The sequence below is a fragment of the Benincasa hispida genome, chromosome 11 (genome assembly GCF_027475165.1).
Source record: "Benincasa hispida cultivar pf3 chromosome 11, pf3_genome.v1.1, whole genome shotgun sequence".
Classification (NCBI taxonomy): Eukaryota; Viridiplantae; Streptophyta; class Magnoliopsida; order Cucurbitales; family Cucurbitaceae; genus Benincasa; species Benincasa hispida.
This window is the reverse complement of record NC_143488.1, coordinates 725,905-750,924: the sequence shown is the minus strand read 5'-3', so window position 1 is coordinate 750,924 and position 25,020 is coordinate 725,905. Positions and strand designations below refer to the sequence as shown.

At 33.5% G+C, this 25,020-nt stretch overlaps 3 protein-coding genes across 4 annotated transcripts; 2 read left to right on the top strand and 1 right to left on the bottom strand.

The window, feature by feature from the left end:
- Nucleotides 1-236: 236 nt before the first annotated feature.
- Nucleotides 237-5,790, bottom strand: BZIP16 (basic region/leucine zipper transcription factor 16). Its single transcript, XM_039036007.2, has 13 exons — nucleotides 5,429-5,790; nucleotides 4,965-5,147; nucleotides 4,452-4,508; nucleotides 4,277-4,351; nucleotides 3,841-3,930; nucleotides 3,665-3,724; nucleotides 3,415-3,584; nucleotides 2,691-2,745; nucleotides 2,219-2,261; nucleotides 1,879-2,144; nucleotides 1,730-1,807; nucleotides 1,508-1,633; nucleotides 237-701 (listed from the first exon to the last, which is right to left on the bottom strand). The coding sequence occupies exons 2-13, from the start codon at nucleotides 5,034-5,036 to the stop codon at nucleotides 579-581; spliced, it is 1,215 nt and encodes a 404-aa protein (XP_038891935.1). The 5' UTR covers nucleotides 5,037-5,147; nucleotides 5,429-5,790; the 3' UTR covers nucleotides 237-578.
- Nucleotides 5,791-7,108: 1,318 nt separating this feature from the next.
- Nucleotides 7,109-11,273, top strand: LOC120080808 (uncharacterized). 2 transcript variants are annotated; one of them, XM_039035452.2, is made up of 4 exons: nucleotides 7,109-7,275; nucleotides 7,388-7,788; nucleotides 8,857-9,995; nucleotides 10,770-11,273. In XM_039035452.2, exons 2-4 carry the CDS (start codon nucleotides 7,446-7,448, stop codon nucleotides 10,842-10,844), a joined length of 1,557 nt encoding a protein of 518 aa, XP_038891380.1. In that variant the 5' UTR covers nucleotides 7,109-7,275; nucleotides 7,388-7,445; the 3' UTR covers nucleotides 10,845-11,273. The 2 variants fall into 2 exon arrangements, with proteins under 2 accessions (XP_038891380.1, XP_090162738.1); XM_090306612.1 differs by having other exon boundaries at nucleotides 7,109-7,788.
- Nucleotides 11,274-15,458: 4,185 nt separating this feature from the next.
- Nucleotides 15,459-17,840, top strand: LOC120081605 (DNAJ heat shock N-terminal domain-containing protein). The gene has a single exon (XM_039036635.2). It carries the CDS (start codon nucleotides 15,616-15,618, stop codon nucleotides 17,590-17,592), a length of 1,977 nt encoding a protein of 658 aa, XP_038892563.1. The 5' UTR covers nucleotides 15,459-15,615; the 3' UTR covers nucleotides 17,593-17,840.
- The last annotated feature ends 7,180 nt before the right edge of the window (nucleotides 17,841-25,020 follow it).

Here is a 25,020-nt window from a genome sequence, read left to right as displayed (position 1 = left end):
TTGATCTGCATGAACCTTAATCAGTCTCTTAGACTTGTGCTTAATAATCTCAAGAAATGGATGTTTGTTCCTACAACATTTGCGTCCAAAAAAAAAAAAAGAGAGAATATTTGGTTATCTCACGTAGAGGCCAATATAACTTGTTACTTGAGTCAAAATTCATAATTCAACTCAGGATGGTTAGCAAAAATTTAAGAAGAAAACAACAAATACAGTCCAAACAAGTACAAGCAAACTAGCAAAGCCTTGGCAAGATATATTAATTTTTCTCCAAGTTAACAACAATTAATGTGGATGGTTTTAGTACAGAAGCTGAAGTGAAGTGTGAATGCTACAGAATACTTTCACACACCAAATATCTAATCTTTGGGGGCTTTGACATTTAAGGATACACCCCATAGAGATATATGATTATATAATGGATCACAGGAGTAAACAGTCCTAAAACTATAACAGGTCAGCAGCTTACATAGAAACTCAACTACACTACAAGCTATGAGAACTAAAATTTTGGGGTTGTTCACAAATTAGTTAGGTTATGCGCCTGAAAAATGCAGCAGCAAGCAGGGAAGGAAGATTCAATTCTTGTTACCGACTTGCACAACCTCCGACTCTTTAGGTTGTGTGGTTTCGTTATTTGAACGCTGGCCGTTCCTGCTGACCCTTAGTTCTTCATTTCCCGGTACTTCCCCAAGTCTTTCCTGCATAAACAATATCCAGCCTATTAAATGGGGTGAGTTTGTGCAATATATATCTGCTACGATGAAGGGGAAGATGATTTTTTATACGCTCATTGCTCATACTGCACATACGATGAAATAGATTACAATATAATAGCAAAATTATGCAAAACCTCCAATTGTGAATGTTTACGTTAGAAGCGGCAAAAAGGTCACTTTCATCACAGGCAGCAAGGATAAGTAGTTGTTCTTTTTGTAGGGATGGTTAGCAGTCATTATATTTGAATTTGGTATTGGGGAGTTATAACTTGGTCATGTTGTTCTTTATACATGGGTGCTTTTGTAAAACACTGGGTGAGTGGTTTTTGGTTTAGGGTTTAGGGTTTAGGGTTTAGGGTTTACATCTACAATATTTGTAAACCAAGAGTGGAGAGATTGTGACCCTCTTGAATCTACAATACGTGGGGTGGGAGAATCAAATTTTTTACTCCAAGATTGATAGTATAAACATCAGTTCAGTTATGCTCATTTGGGCCATAGTTGATAAGTTGTAAATTCTCACCGGAGAATTATCAAGTAAATAAAGGATGCCTATCATATTATTGTGACATAAGTCTAACTATCTGACCCGTCTAGTTGATTACCAAAAAGATGGCTTAGGACTAATCAAAGAAAAACAGTCTGCTCCATTTTGCATGTAAATTATCTTTTTATAAAAAAATTGACATCATAAAGTAATTATAATGAAGTGATGGTCAAGGGTGAGACCAAAACGATGAGGGGGAGAATAAATTGAGAAATAGGAAGAGCTATATTTTTTGTATTACCTTCAGAGAAGCATTCTCTGAAAGTAGCTGTTCATATTCACTCCTTATCCGGTTCACTTCAGACCTAAGACTGGCATTTTCTTCTTGTAAAGCTTCAGCTCGGTGTGCTAATTCGTCACATTCTGCCTGAAAAACATGAGTTCAAAACCAGTGGGTTATAAGAGAAGCACGAGAAACGAGTACATCAAACAAGATTAATAGTTTCCAGCAGCTTTTCAGTACCTGCTTGCGTAACCGTGATCGTCGTGCAGATTCTCTATTTGATTGCTTTCTTCTCTGCCTTTTAAGCTCTCGCTCATCCTAAATCCAAAATTTGATCATACTTTTTTTTTCAACCAAGGTCCAAAATTTTGAATCATATTAGAGCTTACCTGCAGCCAAAGCTGTGACTGTATGCTATCCCGAGATCCTGTGGTGACTAGTCCTCCAGCAACTGGAGTCGATTGAACCTTTCCACGCATTGCAGGGATAGTTGATGATGCACCCCAATAGTCCATTCCAATATTTAAGTTGGTCGTGGGACCAGGAACGACTCCTGGGGCCCCAGCAGTTGCCAATGGGATGACAGCCATAGACTGAGTATTAGATCCTCCATTTTGAGTACCATGCATTGAGTTACCATTCTGAGATACTTCAACTGTGACAGGAAGATGTATTTTTTACCATGTCTGACATGAGATATTGTCAAGACGAAAGAAAAAAGAACCAAACCTTCCAAAGTGTCTTGCCTGGAACCTAACTTAGGTTGTGATTCCTACAAAAGCAAAATACTACTAAATCAATTTATCTAGAAAGAAAGACTGGAACAGCACTTATAATAATAATAATATATTTTTTTATAAAAACATAAGAAAACAAATCTATACAAGTAATTAACAGTATTGACATATTTCCCAGTCTCTCAGCTCATTTTGCCCCTCAATCCATCTAGTTTAACATTTCAACTCAACTTATGGGAACTCTTTTAGTTTTAACTTTCATTCTCAAGTTTCCTCATAGTTGAAAACATCCTTTGACTTTAAGCACTGGGCTGAGGACCAATAATGAGGTAAGAAAAAGAAATTACTTTTTTCTTAGTTTTCTTTTTCACCTACAGACACAGAATATCCAGGTCACATTAAAAAATGAACAATGATCCATTAGAGAGGAAAATGTTAATAGACAAGCAATGACCACAACTTACATTTTGAGAATTGGCATCGCTTCCTTCACTTGTACCTTCGCTGGCACTCTCAGCACTACAAAAACCAGGTCAGATGCACGTCACCCAATGTTCCAATGGCTCGATCAATAAATTTCATAGGACTACAATTCTAAAGAAAGTGAAGTTTTTTATGAACCATCTATATAGGTCTTGTTCATTGCATGGAAAATCTAAAATCTCCCATGTTAGTCAGTTCTCATTACTATGATAAATATTCATTCAACTCAGAGTCCCCCCATTATAGCATCAAAAGCACAACAGGAGCAACCTAAAGGTTGGGTAGAGGAAACTACTTGACAAGCGTTTTCCAATCACTGATAATCAAAGAAATAGTTCACTTCAATATTTCCATAGCATTAAGCTTTCTTTTTCCAATTACTCTCACTCCCACCCCCCTTGCAGCTATAGTCCTGTGAACGTTTTGCCCCTTTCCTTTCTTAGAAAGATGCAACTGCATAGAGTAACTTTGCCTAGAAGATCTCAAGAATCCTACATAAGTCTTTCTGTAATTACTCTTCTTTTGTTACCTAGATTGAAGATCTTCAGTTTGATCCCTCCCTCATGGAAGGGGATGACTTGCCCCTGCAACCACATGGCCATTGTTCTGATTTGTTTATTTATAAAATCCCTATCATTTCCTAATCAAATAAAGCATACACCAATTATTATTCTACATGGGCAATTTCTATAAAAATTAAATAACCTCTTAGAGTATGCTCCATTGGCAGATGTTCCAGATGATTTACCCAGCTCATTGTTTTTCCCTGTAATCATGTTCAAACTGCCCAAACTTCCTTTTGATCTTTTAATTGGCAGTTTTTCCTTCACTTCAGGTGGCTTAACGTCTCCCTCCAAACTGCCTGCCGTATTACCCTATATATGTCTTCACATGTCATTTTTTTTATCCGCTTAAAGACAATGATACCTCATCATAAAATAAGAAGGAAACTCACAGAGGCCTCAGTGATGCCATTTGGAGAAGGCATTGCAAATGGGCTAAAAGGATACGATCCCTATTATACACATTAGAATATAGCATACAGTATAAAGCAAATCCGTCAGACAAATACCTAATATAGAAGTTTTAAACAAAATAAAAAATGTATAAAACCATAATGCCCAGAAATACCGGGGAAATGGAAGGGTGAGCATATATGCCACCAGGTGGATACATTGCAACATATGGATGTGGAGGCGTGCCATAAGGAGGCATAATATGCTGCAAGTAAACACCCACGTTCAGATAAATACACAAAGCACTCCTTCCCTAAAAGGAAAGGAAAAAGGGAAAGAGAAAAGATTTCTGAAAGCCATGACAGCCAATTCCAATGCGCTGAACTGAAAGTTAGAAAGTGAAGAAGCTCTTTCTAATTTTTAAATCACAGAAATAAACACCTGAAATACTACCAAATGGAATTTAATAGCACCTTAATTAAAATACTGATAAAAAGAATAAAAAGAAGAAGAGGAGGGCTATAAAAGCTGATTTCCAAATGCAATCAGAATGCACGCATATGGATCAAAAGGCAGACATAATACACCCAAAAAACTGGTGGTACATGTACCTGAACTCCCCACATATATGGGTGGGCTTGGGGGCTTGATGCCAAGAAACCATGCGGAGGAATAGGAGAATATGCCTGAAAACCAGAAATTATACATGTATACATATGTAACGATCTAACCACAATGCTGTCCCAAAAAACAAGATTAAACTAAAAGCTTTTGCCCCAGTGTGACCTGGAAACCCGACCAATCAGGATTAACTGTGCCAGCGCTGGTGGTTGTAGTCTGCTCCTGTAAAACGACAACATCAGATTATCAAACAGAACCTGCGAGGACAAACTTTAAAGAGAATGAAACAAACACTAAGGAACTGTAAGCTAGTATTTTCAGTGATACTTGGATAGAAATTTTTTATGTTGTTTTATAAACTGGATCAGGTTCCATTGAACACATAATACTGATCTGAGGTCTGCTCCTAGGGAACGGTTCGCTCATATGTATGTGTTTCTTTCCGTGATATAAATTCTAAGTTGCTTCTATAGGACGGTTCTGGAGAGAAAAATAAATGAGATATGGTTCCATTTAGCACATAAACTAATTTCATAATTTGTTCTTGATAATTACTGTCTCTCAGCCCATAAAACTAATTTGATTATACTATAGGAAAAACAAAGAATGAGTTATAGAACACATCACTTTAAAATCAAATAAAATAAAACTGAACTCCAAATCATGCCTAAATTAAACCTGGTTAGTAGTAGGAGGCGGGGTCTTCGTCTCCTTGTCTTTCGGTGGTTTCTCCATCTCACTGCCACTCATGGTTCTGCTTCACCATCTTCCAGCCATCTCCCAAGCCTTTCCAATGACACGGATCCTAATCTCTACAACAGTCTAAACTGACCGAGCCGCAAACTCTCCCTGACGAATTTCCTTGAACATAATCAACAACTTACTTCAAATTCTAAATTCGGTACAAATCAAATGAGAAGATGAAAAAAATAAAAAATAGTTCCCACAATTCACAATTCCGTTTGTGTTTTCCAATTTCCTAGCAAACCTTGAAGGACAACAACCACACTATACAACCCCAACATGCATGAAGCTAAACAATAACGAATAAAACCAAAAACCCTAACAGAAATGGGGGGAAAAAACAAAAACACGAAAACACCCACAGTTCAAAATTGAACAAAATGGAGCTTTTCACTTACCAAAAGTCGAAACTTCAAACCCCCTGAGGGGAAAGAATTCGAGACTCAATTGAAGGAGCCTCGAAAGGTGATCAAATGACGAAAATGAGGTATAAATTGGAGGATAAGTGACAACAGCGAGAGCGGATAATCGAAGGGAAAATTGGGAAGAATCAAGGGAGGAAGGAATTGAAAGAAAGATTGAAGCTTTCCTTTTGGTTGTTTGATTTGATGGAAGAAGAAACTGGAAAATGGAAAGATCAGAAGTGGAATTACAAGAGATTGACGATGAGAGTCGTCGTACGGAGTTACTGTTCTCTCTCTTGCGAAATCGCCGTCTCGCCCCTCAGCCTCAGAGAATGAGCCACTCCATTCTCTCTCTCATTCCTTCGGCATGACCGACACTCGTGGGCCGAAGCCCAAATCTAACTCATTTGAGCCTTGAATATTGGGCTTGGCCCATTCTTTTTGTGTCGGCGTGAATGAACCAAAATAAGGTTAAATTAAATTATAGCGGCAATTAATAAATGACTTTTTTTTTTTTTTTAGAAATAAATCACTTTTTTTAAGGAAAAAAATATCTTTTTTTTAAATGTTGAGAGTAGTTTTTATTTGATTTACACATTTAATCATTTTATTTTGAATTTCTTTTCAATTTAATCTATTGATTTCTTTTTTTTTTTTTTTTACGATAATTATTGGAGGATAGATTGAACTTCTGACTTCTTGGATATGTTATCACTATCATTGAGCTAAACGCACTTTGACAATCTATTGGCTTTAAAATGTTACAATTTCACCATTGATGTTTGAATTTTATTTTACTTTGATCCTTAAATTTCAAAATTTACACATTTTAACATCGATTATTTTACTAAATACTCCATTTAAATATTAAGTGTTAGTATCTATTAATTAATTTAAAATAATTATAATTAATTAAGTGTAGTTATTTTTCCATCACTGTCAACTTTAATTTTAGAATGTCACTTCATAATAGTTTAAAATTAATTAATGGATGGTAATGCCAAAACCGAAAGAGAGTATTCAGTGAAAAAATTCGAAGTTAAAAGTACAACTTTTGAAACCTATGGACCAAATCGAGATAAAACTCAAAACTTAAAATGTGCAACATTGTGAAATTTATGGAGATTTAAACCACAAACCTCTTTACTATTAATACATCTCTAAGACCATCTATTATGTTTATTTTGGCCATTTTATTTTAAGATGGTTAAGGCATTGTCTCACATGTGCGTACAACTTCTGGATTACAAAACACACTATTTTGAAAAATGTTTGAAGCAATTTTAGCATTTCAACAAAGCTCTAACATATAAATTGATATTTTGTTTTTTTTCCGTTGGTTAAGTTATAAATATGTCCCCGACAACTTTTCACTTCTATTCAACCATTCCCTAATAGTAGGATATTCTAAATTCATTTTTAAATTATGAAATATGGTTAGTCGCTCAATATCATATCAATAAATTAACTCGCTTTTTTAAATTAAAAACATAATTTTTCCTTGAAAAATACATGCAAAACCCACACACACATATATATTTAGTTAGTTAGTTAGTTATTTTATTATTATTATTATTATTTTTTAAATTTTTATAAATGCACAAACACCTTTGTTTTAAGTTCAGAAAAATAAAACGGTATATATAATCCATTTTTTTTTTTTAAAAAAAGGTTAAATTATAAATTAATCAGAGGGGTGGACGGGAAAGAGAAAAAACTGGGAAATAGAAGGAAGTTGGAAATTGGAACAGTAGCGCTGAAGCTCGTCTGGCGATTTTGAAACTTCAGGAAGCAGTGACAAGAAAATCCAGAAAATTTGCTACAATTTCATTCTAGAGTCGGTATAAATTTGAGATTCTGCCATTAAACCCTTCTTATACAAATCGATTGGTAGGCTTTGATCAACCAGTTATTGTAGTTGTCTTTGATTTATGTTTGAATTCATTTTGGTAGGAGTTTTGGTTCTCAATCGAGAAAGAAAGCGTTCAATAGGAAGTTGTATAGGTATAGAATGATCGATTTGTTTCTGTTAGAGCCGAACTTCAATGACGAACAGGATGTTAGCTCTGCGAAGTTGAGAATTTCTCTCTTAAGTAAATTAGAATCTGTTTTATGGAAGTTGCTGACTTCTGGAGGACGGTCTGAGGTCCGATTATGGCTTACGAATAGCATAGCTAGTGTGACATCCATCAGTCCCCAGCATCAGCGGGACCTGTTTATGACATTACTGAGACGGAAGCCATTTAAATGGGCCTTCGCATCTCAATTGCTGCAAATGTTGTTTGAAAAGAGATCACGAGAGGCAGGGATTCTCATTGCTAAGAGAAGCTACATAATGGAAAAATTCTTCGAAGGTGACTGTTCTGTTTACTCCTCGTCAAATTTAGCTATAGCAAGAACACTTAACCAAATCTTCATTCTTTCAAATTGAGTTAATAGATGTACTGTCAGAAAAAGAACCCAAATCACCTTTTGTGATTCTGAGTATGTCTTTCTAGAATCGATTTGATTACCCGTGTTTGGCTAGACATTTGTTTTGTTAACAATATTCTTTGGCTGGAAAATAATAACCTGAACTTTTTCTTAAGGATTAACTACGTATTTATATAGATTTAAGAGCATGGACACAGATATGACTTACGAGACATGGACATGACAAAGCTTGGAGCCTTGGACATGTGATTAGAATATTCATTTTTAAGTATATATTGCTTTTATACTTCTCAACTATTCTCTTGCTAAAAGTTTGTTTTAGTTTAGGATACTTGTGCATTTATGATTTAACACTTTAAGTTATCAGTTTTTAAATGAAATAACTACTCAACATAAAGAATAAACAGCATTGGTTATGCATTTATATATAGTTCATTCTAAAATATTCATGTTTGTTCAATGTTTATTGTGCTTATCAAGTGCTTGATACACGTCCAAGAAGTATCACATTCGGATTTCATTTGTCAAACTAGTGTCTGACACATGTCTATTTTGTTTAACAAGTATCTAACAAATGTCAAGGTGCCAACCATGTGTCAAACTCACATGTTGTCCAAACTTAAGTGTTTGTGCTTTATCGATTTAAATTGTAATCCAAAGCCTCTCTAAAATGTAGTTTTGAATGAATTTGGCTAATAGATCAAGAGTATGTATGGTTATGTCTCTTGTGGAATGATGCTGGATATGTTTCTTTTCTTTTTTGGTTATTCCCATGCTGTAATTTATCTTGCATTTAGTTTCTTCTCTAACAACAAATTTTAACCCTAGTCAAAGATATTGCAACTGCTTTCCTTGACCGAGGAGTTTGTTTATTGATGGCACAACATACTGCTCAATCATAAATAGAGTGGTTTTTCTACTTCTGTGCTAATGATTTGTTTTCACTTTCATGCAAATTCCTGATCATGCCATCCCCCTTGATTCTGCAGGAAACTCAAGACGAATATCTCAGTGGTTTTCCAATTTTGCCACGAATGGTGCATCAGATCATGGAAAAGGTGCCAAGGCCTTAGCACAGTTTGCTTTTGTAAATCGAGACATTTGCTGGGAGGAGCTTGAGTGGAAGGGGAAACATGGGCAGTCACCTGCAGTGGTTGCAACAAAACCCCATTATTTTCTTGATCTGGATGTGCATCAAACTGTGAAGAATTTCATTGAGAATGTACCAGAGTTTTGGTCTTCCAATGAGTTTGCTGAGTCACTAAAAGATGGTGAAATTTTGTTTCTCGACACGAAATTCTTTGTGAAATATTTTGTTGATCTGATGCTTAAAGATGATCCAAAAGATGTTTGGGAAGTCATTAATGAGTTCCTAATGCATGAGTCATTTTCTTCACTGTCTCAACATCTACTTGTTACTCTTGAGGAGGCTGATTTCTGCAGCTTTCTAAAAATGCTATGCAAACTTCTTAGGCCGAGAATAGAAACCAAGGATTTTGGTAATTTGTCTTTTACGTTTGAAGTCATACTTTCCAAGTATGGTGACTCTGAATCTATTGATCAGATTTTACTATTAAATGCTGTCGTTAATCAAGGACGCCAAGTTCTACGCCTTTTACGTGATGAAGATGAGGAGGAACAATTGGATGAAATCAAGGCTATTGTCCACAAGATTTCAGCAATCTCAAGCAACACTCAAAGTTTATTCCCACTATTGAATGAGTGTGACGGGAGAAAAAGGACAATAGAGATGATAAAATGGCTAGGGCTTCAGTCTTGGGTTCTTCACTATAGAATGTCAGAGGAATGTCAGACTCCTGAGTTATGGGAATCCTTGTTTGTTGATAACGGCATAGGATTCCAAAAATCTAATGAATATTCATTGTTGGATCACAGTGGCCTATCGGAAGATGATGGTTTTGAACCGTGTAATAGAGCACTAGCTAAATCTAAGAGGCGAAAAAAGGGGGGGAAAGGTAGAAAAAGAAGAAAAAGGGACTTTGACTACGAGGATAGCTGTGACGATGAGCTGTTGGACTTTGATATTAAAAATGATAGGATGGACTTGAAGTTAAACACTGGAAGTTGGTTGCTTTCCACTGATGACTATACTGTGCCATGGAATGCTGTAAGTACATTGGTTGTCAACCTACATTTCCGTATCTCATAGTAGTTTAAAGTACATATTCATGGTCTGAGGACAAAGCTAGTAAGTTCTAATATGTTTTCTTAATAAATTTTCAGGGGAATCATTTTATTTCTTTGGTTTAAGGGTCTACCTTTGTCGTGGCTCGTGTAACTTTCATAATTTAAATCAAGGTCTTGTATCAATTCTTAATTATTGCTAGTTCTAAAAGAATTAAAAATCTCAATAGAAAAGAACCCTAATGTGGAACACCGACTTAAGAGGAACAGGAAGATATTTAGGTAGGAGAGGTGTTGAGGGGAGGTTTGTTTACAGCTAGATTCAAGACCCCCTCTGGGTATTGGTATGAAAAGAGTTCTGTATTTATCCTTTGCTTCTTATTCTAAACAGTTGGAACTCATTCTTCTTTTCTTCTTTTTGTTTGCTTTTTCCGATGTTTTTGTTTTGGCTCCGTTTGACATGGGTGGATCTTTTGTACTGCCTGTCATATGTTTTTCATTTTTCTTAAAGTAAAATAAAAAGAAGATAATGCGTGTTATCTGAATCTGGGTATAGCACAACTGTATTTGGTTTATGGTTATTTTGAAATGCTTGATTACATAAGATATTATACTTGAAGACAAAAATAGTTTCATTTTTCTGTGTTTCCTTCTTGTCCATTTCACTCTTTCACGTATTTCATGTATTCCATGGAATTAGTTCCCTAAGAAAAGGAAAAGAGGTTCCCAGTGTACTGATTAGATTGCTCTCTTGTAGAAGGATCTACCTGAACACCTATCAAAGCATTGTATGGCTTCATGGATGAAACGGCTGTTTGCTAAGAGGGAATGAAGAATGAAGCTTTGCTTGCGTGAAATATATCTAGCAGTGGAAGGAGGCCGGATTCTACCTTCTGAAACCGTGATAGCTATTGACAAATTACTGTTTCCAACAGATATAAGCACGATCAAATGTGTATTGGTAAGGCAAGGAATGAGGTGATATGCCACAGGTTCATTGTACAATACATGGTATCAAGTTATCTTATAGCCTTCTTAAATATATTTCTGCGATAGAATACAATTAACCATATGCTAACTAAGGAATTGCCATTGAATTGTATCGTTCTTTCATTGTAATTTGTTGCTGATCAATATACGAGGATTAGAACTTAGAAGCTCAGGTTAGTTGCCACTTCTACTGGCTTTTTTGTTTAGTTTTTGTATTGTTTGTAAATATACTTATTCAAATTTTGAATCTGGTTCACAAAAATGTTGGTTATGGTTTCTCTTGTGCTAGGGTGGTAAAAATTTCTCATTCATGCATCACATTTTGTAGATATAGCATTCATGGAATAATAAGATTCACTTAAATTGGGAGGGATGAAAAACATGATTCTAAGGTGGTGTTTGCCCTAACTTGCCTTGGGTGGAGTGGGCTATTATAACCCACTCTATGCTTGGGCCTCCCATCATAATAGTTGAAGTTCCTAACTTTTATAATCCACACTTAGCTACAGTTAAACTATTTGAAAATTTTCATTGTCTACGATATTTATTATTTCGTAACCATCATCTCTCCTCACCTGTAACCCATACTAAAATAGTCCTTACTCCAGACATAGACTATAATAACTACCAAGTATTATAATCAACTCATTGTCCCAAATAGCCCAATCTCTAAACCCACCACTCTCTCCCTTCAACCCTTCCATCACATAAGGCTTGATCCCCGTTGAACTTTTTTTCCAGCTTTAGGGTTTAAATCCTTCTGTCAAAAAGCAAGCTAGTTGCAAAGAGAGGAGCAAAGTATGAAAGATGAAGGGGGAAGTAGAATGGAAGGGAGAGTGAGTGTAGAAAAGGATTGTTTTAGCAAGAAATTGTGCTTTTGTTGTGTGTGAAAAAAGGATTTTGATTGTGCCTATTAGCTCTTATCCTCTTCCCTTGGAAAATGAAAGTGGATTTCCTCATTCTGATTTTTAGTGTTCACTACTAGTCATGATTGTCATCAGATTTCTACAGTTGGGAGATGAAATTACCTTAAAGATAGGGTAAGAAACTCTTTTTGATTTTTAATTCTTTGGATTTTCACCTTTAAATTTTTAGCTCTACTTCCAGCCATTGTTACATAGATCACATTCTAAACTTTCGATTTGCCTGTACATTTTTTTTAATAGTTGATTTTTCGTGGATGTTTCTAAGAAAATTTATAAGATATTAAACTGTGACTTAAAACCAATCTCCTTTGAGCATTTGACTATTGACTTGGCCCCTTATTGATCACTAGGTCGACCAATGGTGGTTTTCGTCGTCTTTTTCTTAGTCACTTGGTCGACCAACGGTGGTTTTCGTTGTCTTTTTCTTAGTGTGAGTTTTCAATATTGTGAGGTAAATGAGAGAATATGTTGGGAGCTTCTTTATTCAAACCGGTTTTCTACTCCTAGTTGTGCATGTGCTATCCTTGCTCTCTTTTCATTTGCTGTAGTTTTGCTTTTGCTATTGCAAAATTTATTTTAAACTTCTAATTTCAGCATGTTTTCAAAACAATCTCCGACCTCTAAGAGGAGTTGTATACTCATTATTATGTTGTAGATTAACTTATTTTTATTACTAAATGGGCAATTAAATCTTTAAGTTTGTGAAAATATAAATGACATGCAAAAATTTACTATGTAAACATATGCAAATCATGGACCAATAATTGATGAATCAAAGTTGAGTCTATATATCAAAACGAGTAGCTTTATTAGCATACAATATGCGTGAGTGTTCAAGAGGTTGGTGGCTTGAATTCTTCCACCTCCATTGTACTAAAAAGATCTATAAATTTAGTAAAATCGAGATCGAAATGCAAGTGCACAATTACTCACACACAAACAAACCAGATAGTAAAATTTTTTCAATCATAACAATATGGAACTATAAATGCAGGTGATGATTGATGAAGGTGCTGGAATTTACGAAAATCCTAATTTTATGCTATTTCATAGCATTTTCATAACAAGTAGGCTTTGAAAATAGAGTCAATGTTCTATAAATTCCAGTTTAAAGATTTTGTTTGTATTAATGTGTAAAATATGTTTTGTTTCTAAATTCTCTATTTGATCTTAAATTTCAAAATGTTATACTTTTAGTTGCGTTTGATTTCAAAAATATGTTACAATTTTTTTTGAAATTTGAATTTTGTTTTTATTTAAAAGCAATACGAGTCTATAAAAAACTAAATTAAGAGTTTAATAATCATACATTTTCTTTAATTTTGGATATTTGTTAGACACAACTGAAAATTCAAGAATAACTAGTTTTAAAGTAAATGAATTAAAATTACCACTCTAACCCAAGTATATCAAAACGGACAATTTCCGTGTAAGTAATAAAAAAAGAAAAGAAAAGAAAAATAGCCACCTTTCAAAATTAAATAATTAAAAAGAAAATATTCACACACTATTGTGAAAGAGACCGACTCTATTTTCTTTTCCTTTTTGTTCCTTAATCCAGAGTTTAAGTTATCTTTTAATTTATTAAAAATTAAGTTGAAACTTTTTTGTTATAAATATAACTATTTTTAAATGTTTTTTTATATTTAAAAATGTCCCTTAAATATAGACGTTTAGGGGCGTTTGGTTGGAAGGAAAAAAGGGTGGGAATGGGAATGAGTTTACAAAGCCCATGTTTGGTTTGTGAGTTTTGTTTATTTATCTTAGAAAAAGTACCCACAAATGAAGGAATTGCATACCCATTGAGAAGTGTGGGTTTCATTTCTTCTTCCGCTTCCTATCATGATTTTTCTTCCTTCCAGCCGTGAAATCGTATAACATTTTGTTATTCAGCGATCGTGTAGCATTTGGTAAGCGATCGTGTAGCATTTGGTAGGCGATCGTATAGCATTGGGTAGGTGATCGTATAGCATTGGGTAGACAATCGTATAACATTTTGTTACTTAGCGATCATGTAGTCAAGCTCAGCGATCGTGTAGCATTTGGTAAGCGAACGTATAGCATTTGATAGGCGATCGTATAACATTGGGTAGGTGATCGTATAACGTTTTGTTCCTTAGCAATCATGTAACGGAGCTCAACGATCGTGTAGATAATTTAAGCGATCGTATAGTATTTTGTAAACAATCGTGTAACGGAGCTCAGCGATCGTATTGTTATGAAATCGACAATTAAATAACATAAAAAAAGGGGAACGTAGAGATAGAGAAGATCGACACACAAATATACATGGTTCACTAACCGTGTTTAGCTACGTCCATGGGCAGAGGGAGAATAATATTATTAGAGAGAATGCTTTTAGAAAATTACATCATAATGCTCTAGAGTTAGAGAATTTATATAGCGCACTACTCTAAACCCTAGGGTCATAATCGTAAATAACTACAAATAAATAAATATGCTGAATACGAATTTTGAATAGGTTTTGGGGTGCATTGCCCCCAAACCCCCACCAGGGCGCGCCGCCCCTAGACCTCGGCTCGCTGACCGGGCAGCGAGACCCCGTACTTGGTTGTTCGAAGCGTCAACAAACAAATTCAAGACATTTGAACAAATGCTTGATAGAACAAGACCCTCAAACTATCTCCACAATGGTATGATATTGTCCACTTTGGGCATAAACCCTCATGGACTTGTTTTCACAATCTCAATTTTTTTTTAATTCCCACATACTATTCCCACACATAGACATCGTTTTCCCATGCACAACCAAACATAGTCATCCTTGATTCCCAGTAGTTTTATTCCAAACATATAATTCTCAGACATCCGATTATCATAGTTTAACTATACTTTTGTCATCTATCTTTATGTAGACCATATTTTTTTCAAAACAAAAAGAAAAAGATACAAGAATGAGCAAACTTACTTATAAATACAGCGAAATTTTAGCAATGGATCGCGATAAATATTTATCATTGATGGATAGAAGTCTATTACGATCTATTAGATATTTTCAACAATCATTTAAAATAATTATGCTAAAAAGAATTGATAATTTGTATACTTATAAGGAGACAAATTTAAAAATTAAAAGCCAACTGATTTTCTCTTTTATTAAAAAAAAAAATAATTCTTTTTCAATCCGCGAGATGGATGATTAAAAAATTAGGTAAAAAATGTAAAATGACCCAACTTAAAAAAAAAATGTCGAATAACCCTTTGTTGATATCAAACTCGTGTGAAATTACTAAAATATACTCGTGTGCAGGCAGAAAAGCAATCTCGCTCTCCCTCGTCTCGCTCTCGCTCATTTTTTTACTCACAAATCACTCTCTCGCTCTCGTTCGTTTTTTCACTCAAAAAATCACTCCTCTCTCTCTTGTTCATCGGGATTGGTCATGTAATCTGTTTATACCAGAAAAAGATGTACAGAAGAGAAGAAGTCGAAAAAAGAAAAAAAAAACGATTGAAAAAGATTTCTTACATCGAATAAGAGAAAAAAGAAAAAAAGAACAATAACGTGATTTCATGTGAGGATGACATGGACTTTTTACTTTTCTACTGAATTTACCATTTTGGACCTGATCATGAGGACAATTATCTCATTCTTTTTTCTTCATTTATATTTTGAGGCGGCAAAATCCGATCAGGATCCCCCTCCGCCGCCGCCGCCGCTCTGTGAACATGAACGGAGAAGTTGAGCAGAAGCCAGAGGCTCGGCGTCTCAGAGAATTGGCTGAGAAAAAGTTCAGAGATTCCAATCTCAAGTCTGCTCTCAAGTACGCCAAGCGAGCCCACCGCCTCGATCCAAACCTTGACGGCGCCGCCGAAATCCTCACTTCCTTCCAGATTCTCCGAGTCGCCGCCGACTCTCCGGACGACTGGTACCGGATTCTTCAGGTGGAGCCTTTCGCTCACATTAACACAATAAAAAAACAGTACAAGAAGCTCGCTCTGCTTCTGCATCCGGATAAGAACCCCTATTCCGTCTCCGAGGAGGCGTTCAAGCTCGTCGGCGAGGCGTTTCACTTTTTGTCCGATAAGGTTAGGAGGAAGGAGTACGATTTGAAGCTTCGAATTCGGATTCAGGACGAGAAGATTGGAGATGCGGATGTGGAGAGCGAGACGTTTTGGACTGCTTGCTCGACGTGCCGGCTTTTGCACCAGTTCGAGAAGAGGTACGTAGAGCATAATTTAGTCTGCCCTAGCTGTAGGAAGAGTTTTAAGGCCGTTGAAGTCGTGTATAATGAACCTGAGATTACGGAAATTGGGGTCATGATTGGGGGTCGAAGGTTGAGAAATTTGAGTTCTAGGCAAAATTCTGGTAGTTTTGAGGGATTAAAAGAATCTGGCTCGATGCAAAAAGTGAATACTGGTCAATCGAAGAGAAATGCTGCTGTGGTTAAGACGAATGGTGAGAAGAAGAAAGGTCTAGAGTTCAATGGGAAAGCTGGTTCTGTAGAAGGTGAAGTTAGAAATGGCGATTTGGAGGGAGTTGATAATGATGATGTGATATGTAGAAGAAGATTAAGAAGTGGGAGTATGAGGAAGAAGATGAGTAGTGTTGGTGAGGTTTTAGAGAGGTCTAAGCTGAAGCCTGTTAAAATGGAGGAGGAAATGATGACTTTGGCTGAATTACAGTCTCAAGTGATTCAGAAAGCTCGAAAAGAGAAGATGAAACTGAAGTTAAAGGAGGAGGAGGAAGCAGAGGAAAGAGAGAATAAGAGAAAGAAAGGGGTTAAGGAAAATGATGACGTTGACGAGAGACTAACTTTGAAAGAGATGGAAGGTCTACTACGGATCCGTCGGCAAGAAGCATCAAAGCGTGCCGGGTTTTCAGAGAATGCAAGGCAAAGGAATTCCAAGAAGAATGTGAATCTGGAAACTCAGAAGCAAGGACCTTCATGTAATGGAGTTGATTTAGATATGATGGTGGTGGAAGATTCAGACTTTTATGATTTTGACAAGGACAGAATGGAGAGAAGTTTCAAAAAAGGGCAAGTGTGGGCTACATATGATGATGATGATGGAATGCCTAGGCATTATGGTTTAATTGAAGAAGTTACTGTAAATCCTTTTGAAGTGAAAATGAGTTGGTTGGATGTTCAAAACTATGGGGATGAAAGACTATTTTGTTGGGAGAAGATGGGATTTCATGTATCTTGTGGTAGATTTAAGGTCACTGAAAAAACCACCATTCATTCATTGAACATTTTTTCTCATGTTGTGGATTGTGAAAGAGCATCAAAGGAAGTCTATAGGGTTTATCCTAAAAAGGGATCAGTATGGGCACTTTACAAAGAAGAAGAAGAAGAAGAAGAAGAAGAAGAAGGTGGTTTGGATGCTGAGAAGAGAAGAAACCTTTCGAGCAAAGAGAAACGAACTTACGATATTGCAGTGTTTTTAACAACTTACAGTGAGATGCATGGTTTAAGTATGGCTTATCTTGAGAAGGTTGATGGTTACAAGACCATATTCAAGAGAAGGGAGATTGGTTATCATGCTATTAGATGGTTCGAAAAGGACAATATCCGATTATTTTCGCATCAAATTCCTGCTCGGAAGCTTTCTATAGATGAGGCTCTTGGGCATCTGAAGGACTGTTGGGAACTTGATCCAGCTTCTCTTCCTTCGGATTTGCTAACCACCTGCTGCACATAAAATCAGAGTGAAAAAATCCCTTACTGCTCGTGTCCAACGATATTTTATTCTTTACGTGGATGGTTCTCAGGCAAACTGATTGTCGGGTATGTACTCACTACCCATGTAAGTTTAAATAAACAGTGCATTATGATCTGTAGCATAAGAGGGATTGCAGTACATAAATCAAGGCACAGCATCTTATAGCCATTACTCATTATCACAGTTTCTTCGTATTATATTGTTTGCCAAATGGCAAATATTTGTGATCTCTTTCTCCCTCACATAATTTATGCTTAGAACACACTTTGAATTGAGAAGGTATGAGAAGAAGAAATTTTTTGTGACTTGATAAACATTGGAAATGTGAGGAAGAAAATATATAACACTGAAGGGATTTCTAAACACATCAATTTCTAAAGATAAAGTATTGATATGTTTAACACTGTTTGGTTGGGAGAATTACACTTTCCCTTGAAAACATAAAATACTAGATCTAATCCTTAACAATTGTGTTACTTTTTACCCTGACTTATTGACCCTTTTTGATCAAGCTCCTTATTTCTTGTAAGGATAAAGTTAATTGGCAAGATGATTATGCCTATTTGGAGTGACTTTTTAAGTACTCAAGAGAAGAAAATTATTCCAAACATGTCCTAAAAGTAAGCCTGATCTAAATAACACTAGAAAGAAACAACATTTTAATCTACAAGTTTTAAGTATCCTTTAGATCCTATATTTTAAGTTTTAAGTCTAATTTCTATTTGCTTCTCAGATTTTAAGTTTTGGGCCTAGTTTTCATTTAGTCTCCTCTTTGTCTAATCTTCTCCCACCCCTCTATACTATCGTTGATGCTTCCAGGTGAAATGGTAAAGAATGGCTCTTTAGGGTCTCATTTTCTTTTTATTTGATGGGAAAAAAAAGAAAAGAAAAAGATGGTTTGGGAGGAAACTCTTGCTAGTTTTACGAACAAACTACGTGGAAAAATAGACCTTTCTTTCATTGATTTTTAACGAGCAGTTTTGTAAGCAACCATTCTCTTTAGATTTGGTTTTGGAAAACTTGGTGGTATCGGATTAGTGCGTTTTGCGTAGAAAGAATTTAAAACTTGATGGTGATAACTGATTAAAGGTGTGTTTAGTTTAATTTTTCAAATGTTTAATTTTTTTTTAAAAAAATGAAGTATTTTGACAACATATCTCTTGAAACACTTTCAAAGTATACTTTAAATTCTTTATATCAAAAGAGGTTAAATAAAAAAAATCTTTTTGAAAAACAAACATGCCTTAACGTTTTCTAAAATAGGAATTCCACATTGCTAAAAAAAGAAAGTAAAAGTAATTGTTAATTCCAGGTTACTTTTAAAAGTTCATTTTAAAAGTGACACGTCGTGATTTTTGTAACTGAAATTGACAAAAGTGAACATAACTCGACTAGTATGTAGTATGTTTAGCAACTAAGAGATCTATGAGTTGGATCTTCTACCTTTTGTTATTGTATTAAAAAATTATAATTGGCAAAAATGTAAAAAGTGAGTTATACTCAATGGTGATTGGTATGTATAAGAGGACCTTTTAAGAAAAGAAATCAATTTGTTTGACTTTGGAAGTTGGAATTTTCTATCAGTTGAGACCTTTCAGGAGTGATTTGTAACTATTTTTCTATTTTCCCTCTAAATCCTATCAAAGTAGCAATTTTTTTTTAATTATTTTTTTTTATATATTTAAGAATTCAGCTTATATTTAATATAAACTAAAACATTCCATAATTTTATACCTGTCGAGATGTACAGAATTTCTTATCTTTCAAATACTATTGAACAAAAATTTATGCCCATAAATTTTCTTTTCTTTTATATGGGTAAGACTTTTTGTTTGAGTGGTTGGAAAGTTGTTTAGTTTATTAGCTCCCGTTTGGTCACGTAAATGGATGCTCATTCAGTATATTAATATATTATAAGTATAGTATATATTATATATGCATTATTTAATGTAGATATCCATAACCTACTTAAGTTAACAAATATTATAAACCTCTCATTGAATTCCATGTTGTAATATACACCCTTCATTGAATTTCACATTGTAACATACTCTTCATGTCCTATTAATAGTGTTGTATAGTGTCATTGTAAGACACAATTAGTTTCTCTTTACTTTACTCTCTAATTTTCTAGTTTTGTTATGGTATGGTTCTTATTTTACAACACGTTATTAGCATGAGTCTTTACCATTTTGAAGATTTTGTAGAGATTGAATTCGATTAATTGGAATATCAAAAACATTAAAGACCCGTAGTAATTTTAAAATTTCGTTCAAATATGGTGAGTATTTTGATTTTGGTGATTTGGTCTTGTTTGCATTAGAGGAAACAAGATTATATTTATATGCATGTGTTTGATGTATTCATCATTGGTTTTCTCACCACCGTCGATCTTTATTCTATTAAAATTAAAGTCCAAAAGAAGGTAAGTACTTTAAATTCTCATATATGCAAGATTGTGAAATTGAATTGCAAATTTGCAAATGTTGGCATTGCGTCTGATTAACACATGAGAATTGTTGAATTGTAAATTTGCAGTTGCATTTAGTTTGGCTTCAACTTGTTTTATTTTAGTGTAGTTTGTCACACCATTTTTGAATTGGTGGCACTTTTTTAAGGCAACGATCTAAATTGAGGCGACATGAAAATCTATGGTTTTTTAAATTTAAATTTTGGAATATCTGTATGGAAATTTTTTTGAAGATATAATATCTTGATAATTGTGATTTAAATTATCTTTCATTTTTTTAGGACTATCAAATATGCCGATCAATTTTACTATTGAATTTTAATTATGCATGTGATTATATTTTAAATGGTTTTATATGCCATTCTCAATAGTCAATTCTTTCGATTGTTAATTGTTATGTTTAGATTAATGTATATTTTATCTATTAAGATTATCTCTCAATATAATATTATTTTTTCTTTCAAATATGGAAATAAGTATCCAAAATTAACTTTAATTTTATTCGGAAAGGTTTAAGATTTAAAAGTAACATTTAATAATTCACTTGGGTCATTAATATATCAATTAGCTACTAATTAAAAGATTAATGATTAGAAATAAAAAAAAATGACTATAAGAAAACTTTGTATAAGGATTTTTCTGATTAAGTTGAGGTATTTAAGCTGACTGTAAGCGAAGGAGAACACATCTAGGAACTAACTTGCGAGTAATTAGTCTAATTTTTGTTTGTCGGGCTAATATTGAAATTTATTTGATTGTTGAATATTTAAATTATTCTCTTGTGGATAAATTTATGAATTTTTGAAATTTTTAATGATTATATATATTTGATCAAATTTTCTCATGACAAAGTTTGTAAAAGTTATGTATAATAGTTAATTTCTCTTAATAAAACTAACTTTGATTTAATGTACCTAAATCACTTAGTGCTCTTGCACCCGTAGTTATACATATTTTTAGTTAATAAATGCTCATAAACAAATAAACATGTATTACTTTCATATATCAAACATGCTCTCTTATATTAGCAATTGAAAAAGAAAGTTCGACACATTATGATGACATATATCTAATATTATTTGAGGTTGAATAAAAGAAATAAGTAATATGTTTCTATTAAAAAAAATCAACAAAATAATTTAATATCATTCCTCGGGGTGAATGTTGCAATATTTAATAATTGTGGTCAGAATCATGCTATAAAGGAAGAAATAATTATTCTATTAAAATCATATACATATAATATTTTAAAGAAGAATTTTATTTCCAATGTGATGCAAGACAATAATATTATATATGTAGTGCATTAAAAGTTTTTCTTTTGAAAATTAAAAATGAAAAGGAAAATGATGATTGGAAGTAAATTTTAAGAATTTATTTGAATCTCTTGAAGATATAACTTATCTTTTTATCCCCTCAGTATGGTATTATTTGGATGTTATAAGTTCTTTAGAATCTCTTAAAGATATGATTATTCTTTTTTAGTTTTTACCAACCTGTATATGAGATATTTAAATTTCTTTTAAATCTCCTAAAGAGAATAAGAATAATTAACATTTATGTTTGCATATAGTGCATCTACGTATATTATACTTAAAAGTAAACCATACGTTTTCAAAATTCAAAAGACTTGAAACAAAAAATTAAATATGATATTAAGTTTGTAGACTTGATTAAAGATTTTTTAAAAAATATAATTTTTTCTATGGGAGCAACATTTATCATTGATATACTTTATTTTCTGGTAAATAAAAGAGAATTCCAGTAAATTTGGAAGATATACGTTGTAATAGATATCATATAGTGATTGATAATAAAAATGATATATGATATTTATAAACTATATCTATTGTCTTCAATGAGAAATGTATATAGAAAAGTTGTCCACCTTTCTTCCAAATTATATTACACACATATTCGTTTGAAATATATATAATAATGAATCTGAAGTTCATTGATCAAAATATATTTTTATTTGACACAATGAGTCATTTTGGGTCAATAGTGAAAATAAATATTGGAAATTTATATTAACATCTATTGAAGAACTAAAAACTCTTTCATCTGATAAATTGTCATGTTTGACTTGTTCTCAAGAGATTAATTATCAAACTCTCATTAGCTAAAATTGAAATTAAATCTCTCCTATTTTTTAAATGGATTCATGGTTGTATATCTAGATTTATTAATCCACCAAGTGAACCATTTAAATACTTTATGGTTTTTGTTGACGCATCCAGTTGATGATCATATGCTTATTATCATTTTAAAACCTTATATGCAAGGTTAGTTGCTCAAATAGTTAAAATAAATGCACAATTTTATGATTTTGAAATTGATTTTGATATATATATATATAGTGAATTCATATCCCAAATATTTGATAATTATTATTATACATTGATTGAGATAAGTGTTGAACATCCTGTAACTTAGGTTCAAATAGCAAAGCTTTTCCATATGTATGAAATCATGGTATTTCATATGCTCTAAGGCAATGACTTATGAACTTATAGCCACAACCTAAAGCCAAATATATTTCTTATGCAAAAGGTGCAATAAATGTTTAATTATTGTTCAACAACAATTAAGATGATAGAAGAACTAAAACGAATCCTCAAAAGAGGTTATAAATCTACGTTGAAATTGATTTCAAATCAATATTAAATATTTTTTAATAGTTGATGGGTGATATATTTACTGCACAATTTGCTTAATTATTATTAATGAGACAAATTGTCAAACATTAATGAAATGCATAAGTAGTGTCTCAATTTAATTACCATACAAATCACTTTGAACTAGAAGTTCAAAAGATAACTTATTTGCAAGATATTGCAAATCAAATGCTAGATGCATTTATAGAGAATTTATAGTTGCAAGAAAGTGACTAAGTTATATATATTTTGCAAATACACTATCTAAAATTGATATCCTAATACAACAAGTTGTCTACACCACGTCCCAAGCGTGATAGAAAAATGGGTTCCAAAGACAAAAATCCTCGAAAAAGAAGTAGTCAATAATCAAAATGACTCAGTTAAAAATATGGATATTTCAAAAGAAATCCTAAATACACTACTCATAAGAATATCAAAGAAAATAGGGACAATAATGAGATCATGATAAATTATATGTCATGACCGGAAAAAATGAATCCATACTTATAAAAATTGACAACATTTTTGCATACAATGTCACTCATGATATTGTTTATAAAAATGAGTATATACTTAGATATATTAAAAAGTGACGACATAGAAATAATTAACTTATGTGAAAAGAAACAATCAAATAGAAATAAACTCATTTTTCAAAATTGTGAGGACTAATAGTCCAAACATCAAAGAATGTTAAACATGTGGTATACAAGTGAGTATTTATAAGAAAAACAAATAAAGTGAAGTCACAAATTCTCACAATGGACTGGTATTAATCATGAGAAGACATATTCTCTAATGGTGGATATAATGCCATGAGACTAATTTATCTAATTGTGTATGAATAGCTTAATACACATATTAAGGATGTAGTCATACCACATTTATATGAATCTCTTAGGGTGTGTTTGGTATGGGACAAAAGTAGAGAGTTAAGTTGGTAATTATTATCTGGAGAGTTAAATTGTCTGTGTTTGTTGTGCAGAGTTGAGGATCTGATGCAGTTTTTTTGTGAATGAGATTAGTTCTATTTTTTTCTGTTTGTTTTTTATTTTATTCTTTAGTTTTATGTTTTGCTATTGTTGATTAATTTTCAAATATACACGTATTTTCTCAAATCATTTATGATATAAACTGGACAATCTCAATTTGTAGAACATAATAGATTATTTTTTATATATTCTTTTCAAAAACTGTAATAATTCTAATTCTCTTCAATCGGTAAAACATACCATATTTCATATTGCTGCTCAATTAATTGGTATATATATATTGAAGGTAATTATCCCAATTACTAATTGGTATATTATATGTATATATATTGAATCTTGCCAACTTAACTTAATTATTTTACATATCATACAGTTTACTTTTATATAATATGGATAGTATATTTGAAATTGTACATAGGATAATTACCTTTCATTTGATTATGATGAAGGGAATGTGATGTAGTACAGTAACATTTTTCATAAGATCACAAAAATAATATGAATCGACTGAACATGTGGCCGTTTCCAAAAAAAATTCACAAAATATATGTTCTTTTCGATACTTATAATATCCCTGTCATAATACAAACACAAAAATTACATGTCATGACTTATGCAAAAATTATCATTCTTTTCGACATGACAGTCCATTTGCTATTATCCAAAAGAACTATAAACAAAATATAGGGGTGTGGTCAGTCTACATGTTTCTTCCTAGTAAACAGAGGCAGTACCTCTTCCGTGCGTGTTCTGGTACTGTAAGGAATCAATCTATCTTCTGAACGTCTGTGACAAGGAGGTCAATAAAGATGACCTGATCATCCTCATCCAGGCCATCAATGCTGTATATGGAATTTACTACTTCCTTCCGACGCCCGAACTCCAGCTCATACTTCTTCTTTTGCCACGATGCAAGTCTATCCATGTGTGTGCTCTGCATTTCAACAGTCGATCTCATGATGTCGATCATTTCAGCTTGGAATGATGGCCTCTTCTTCTTACTGCCTTGAGATGACTCGGCAGGTACACTCGCTCTACCTATAGATTGCTCTGCTGGCTCTTCATCTAGATTTAATGGTAATTCTGTTTGACGAACCTCAGGTGTGTGACAGTCCTGTGATCCAAGTCGAATCTCATCTTCAAACTCTCTGAATGCATTCGTCACCATCACATATGGGTCCTCACTTGATTGCCCTACTGCTCCGTCTTTCCCAAATACGGTGGAGAGGTCATCGTGGCTTGTTCCACATCTCGCTCATGATGAGGATCTCGTTCATACGGTTCT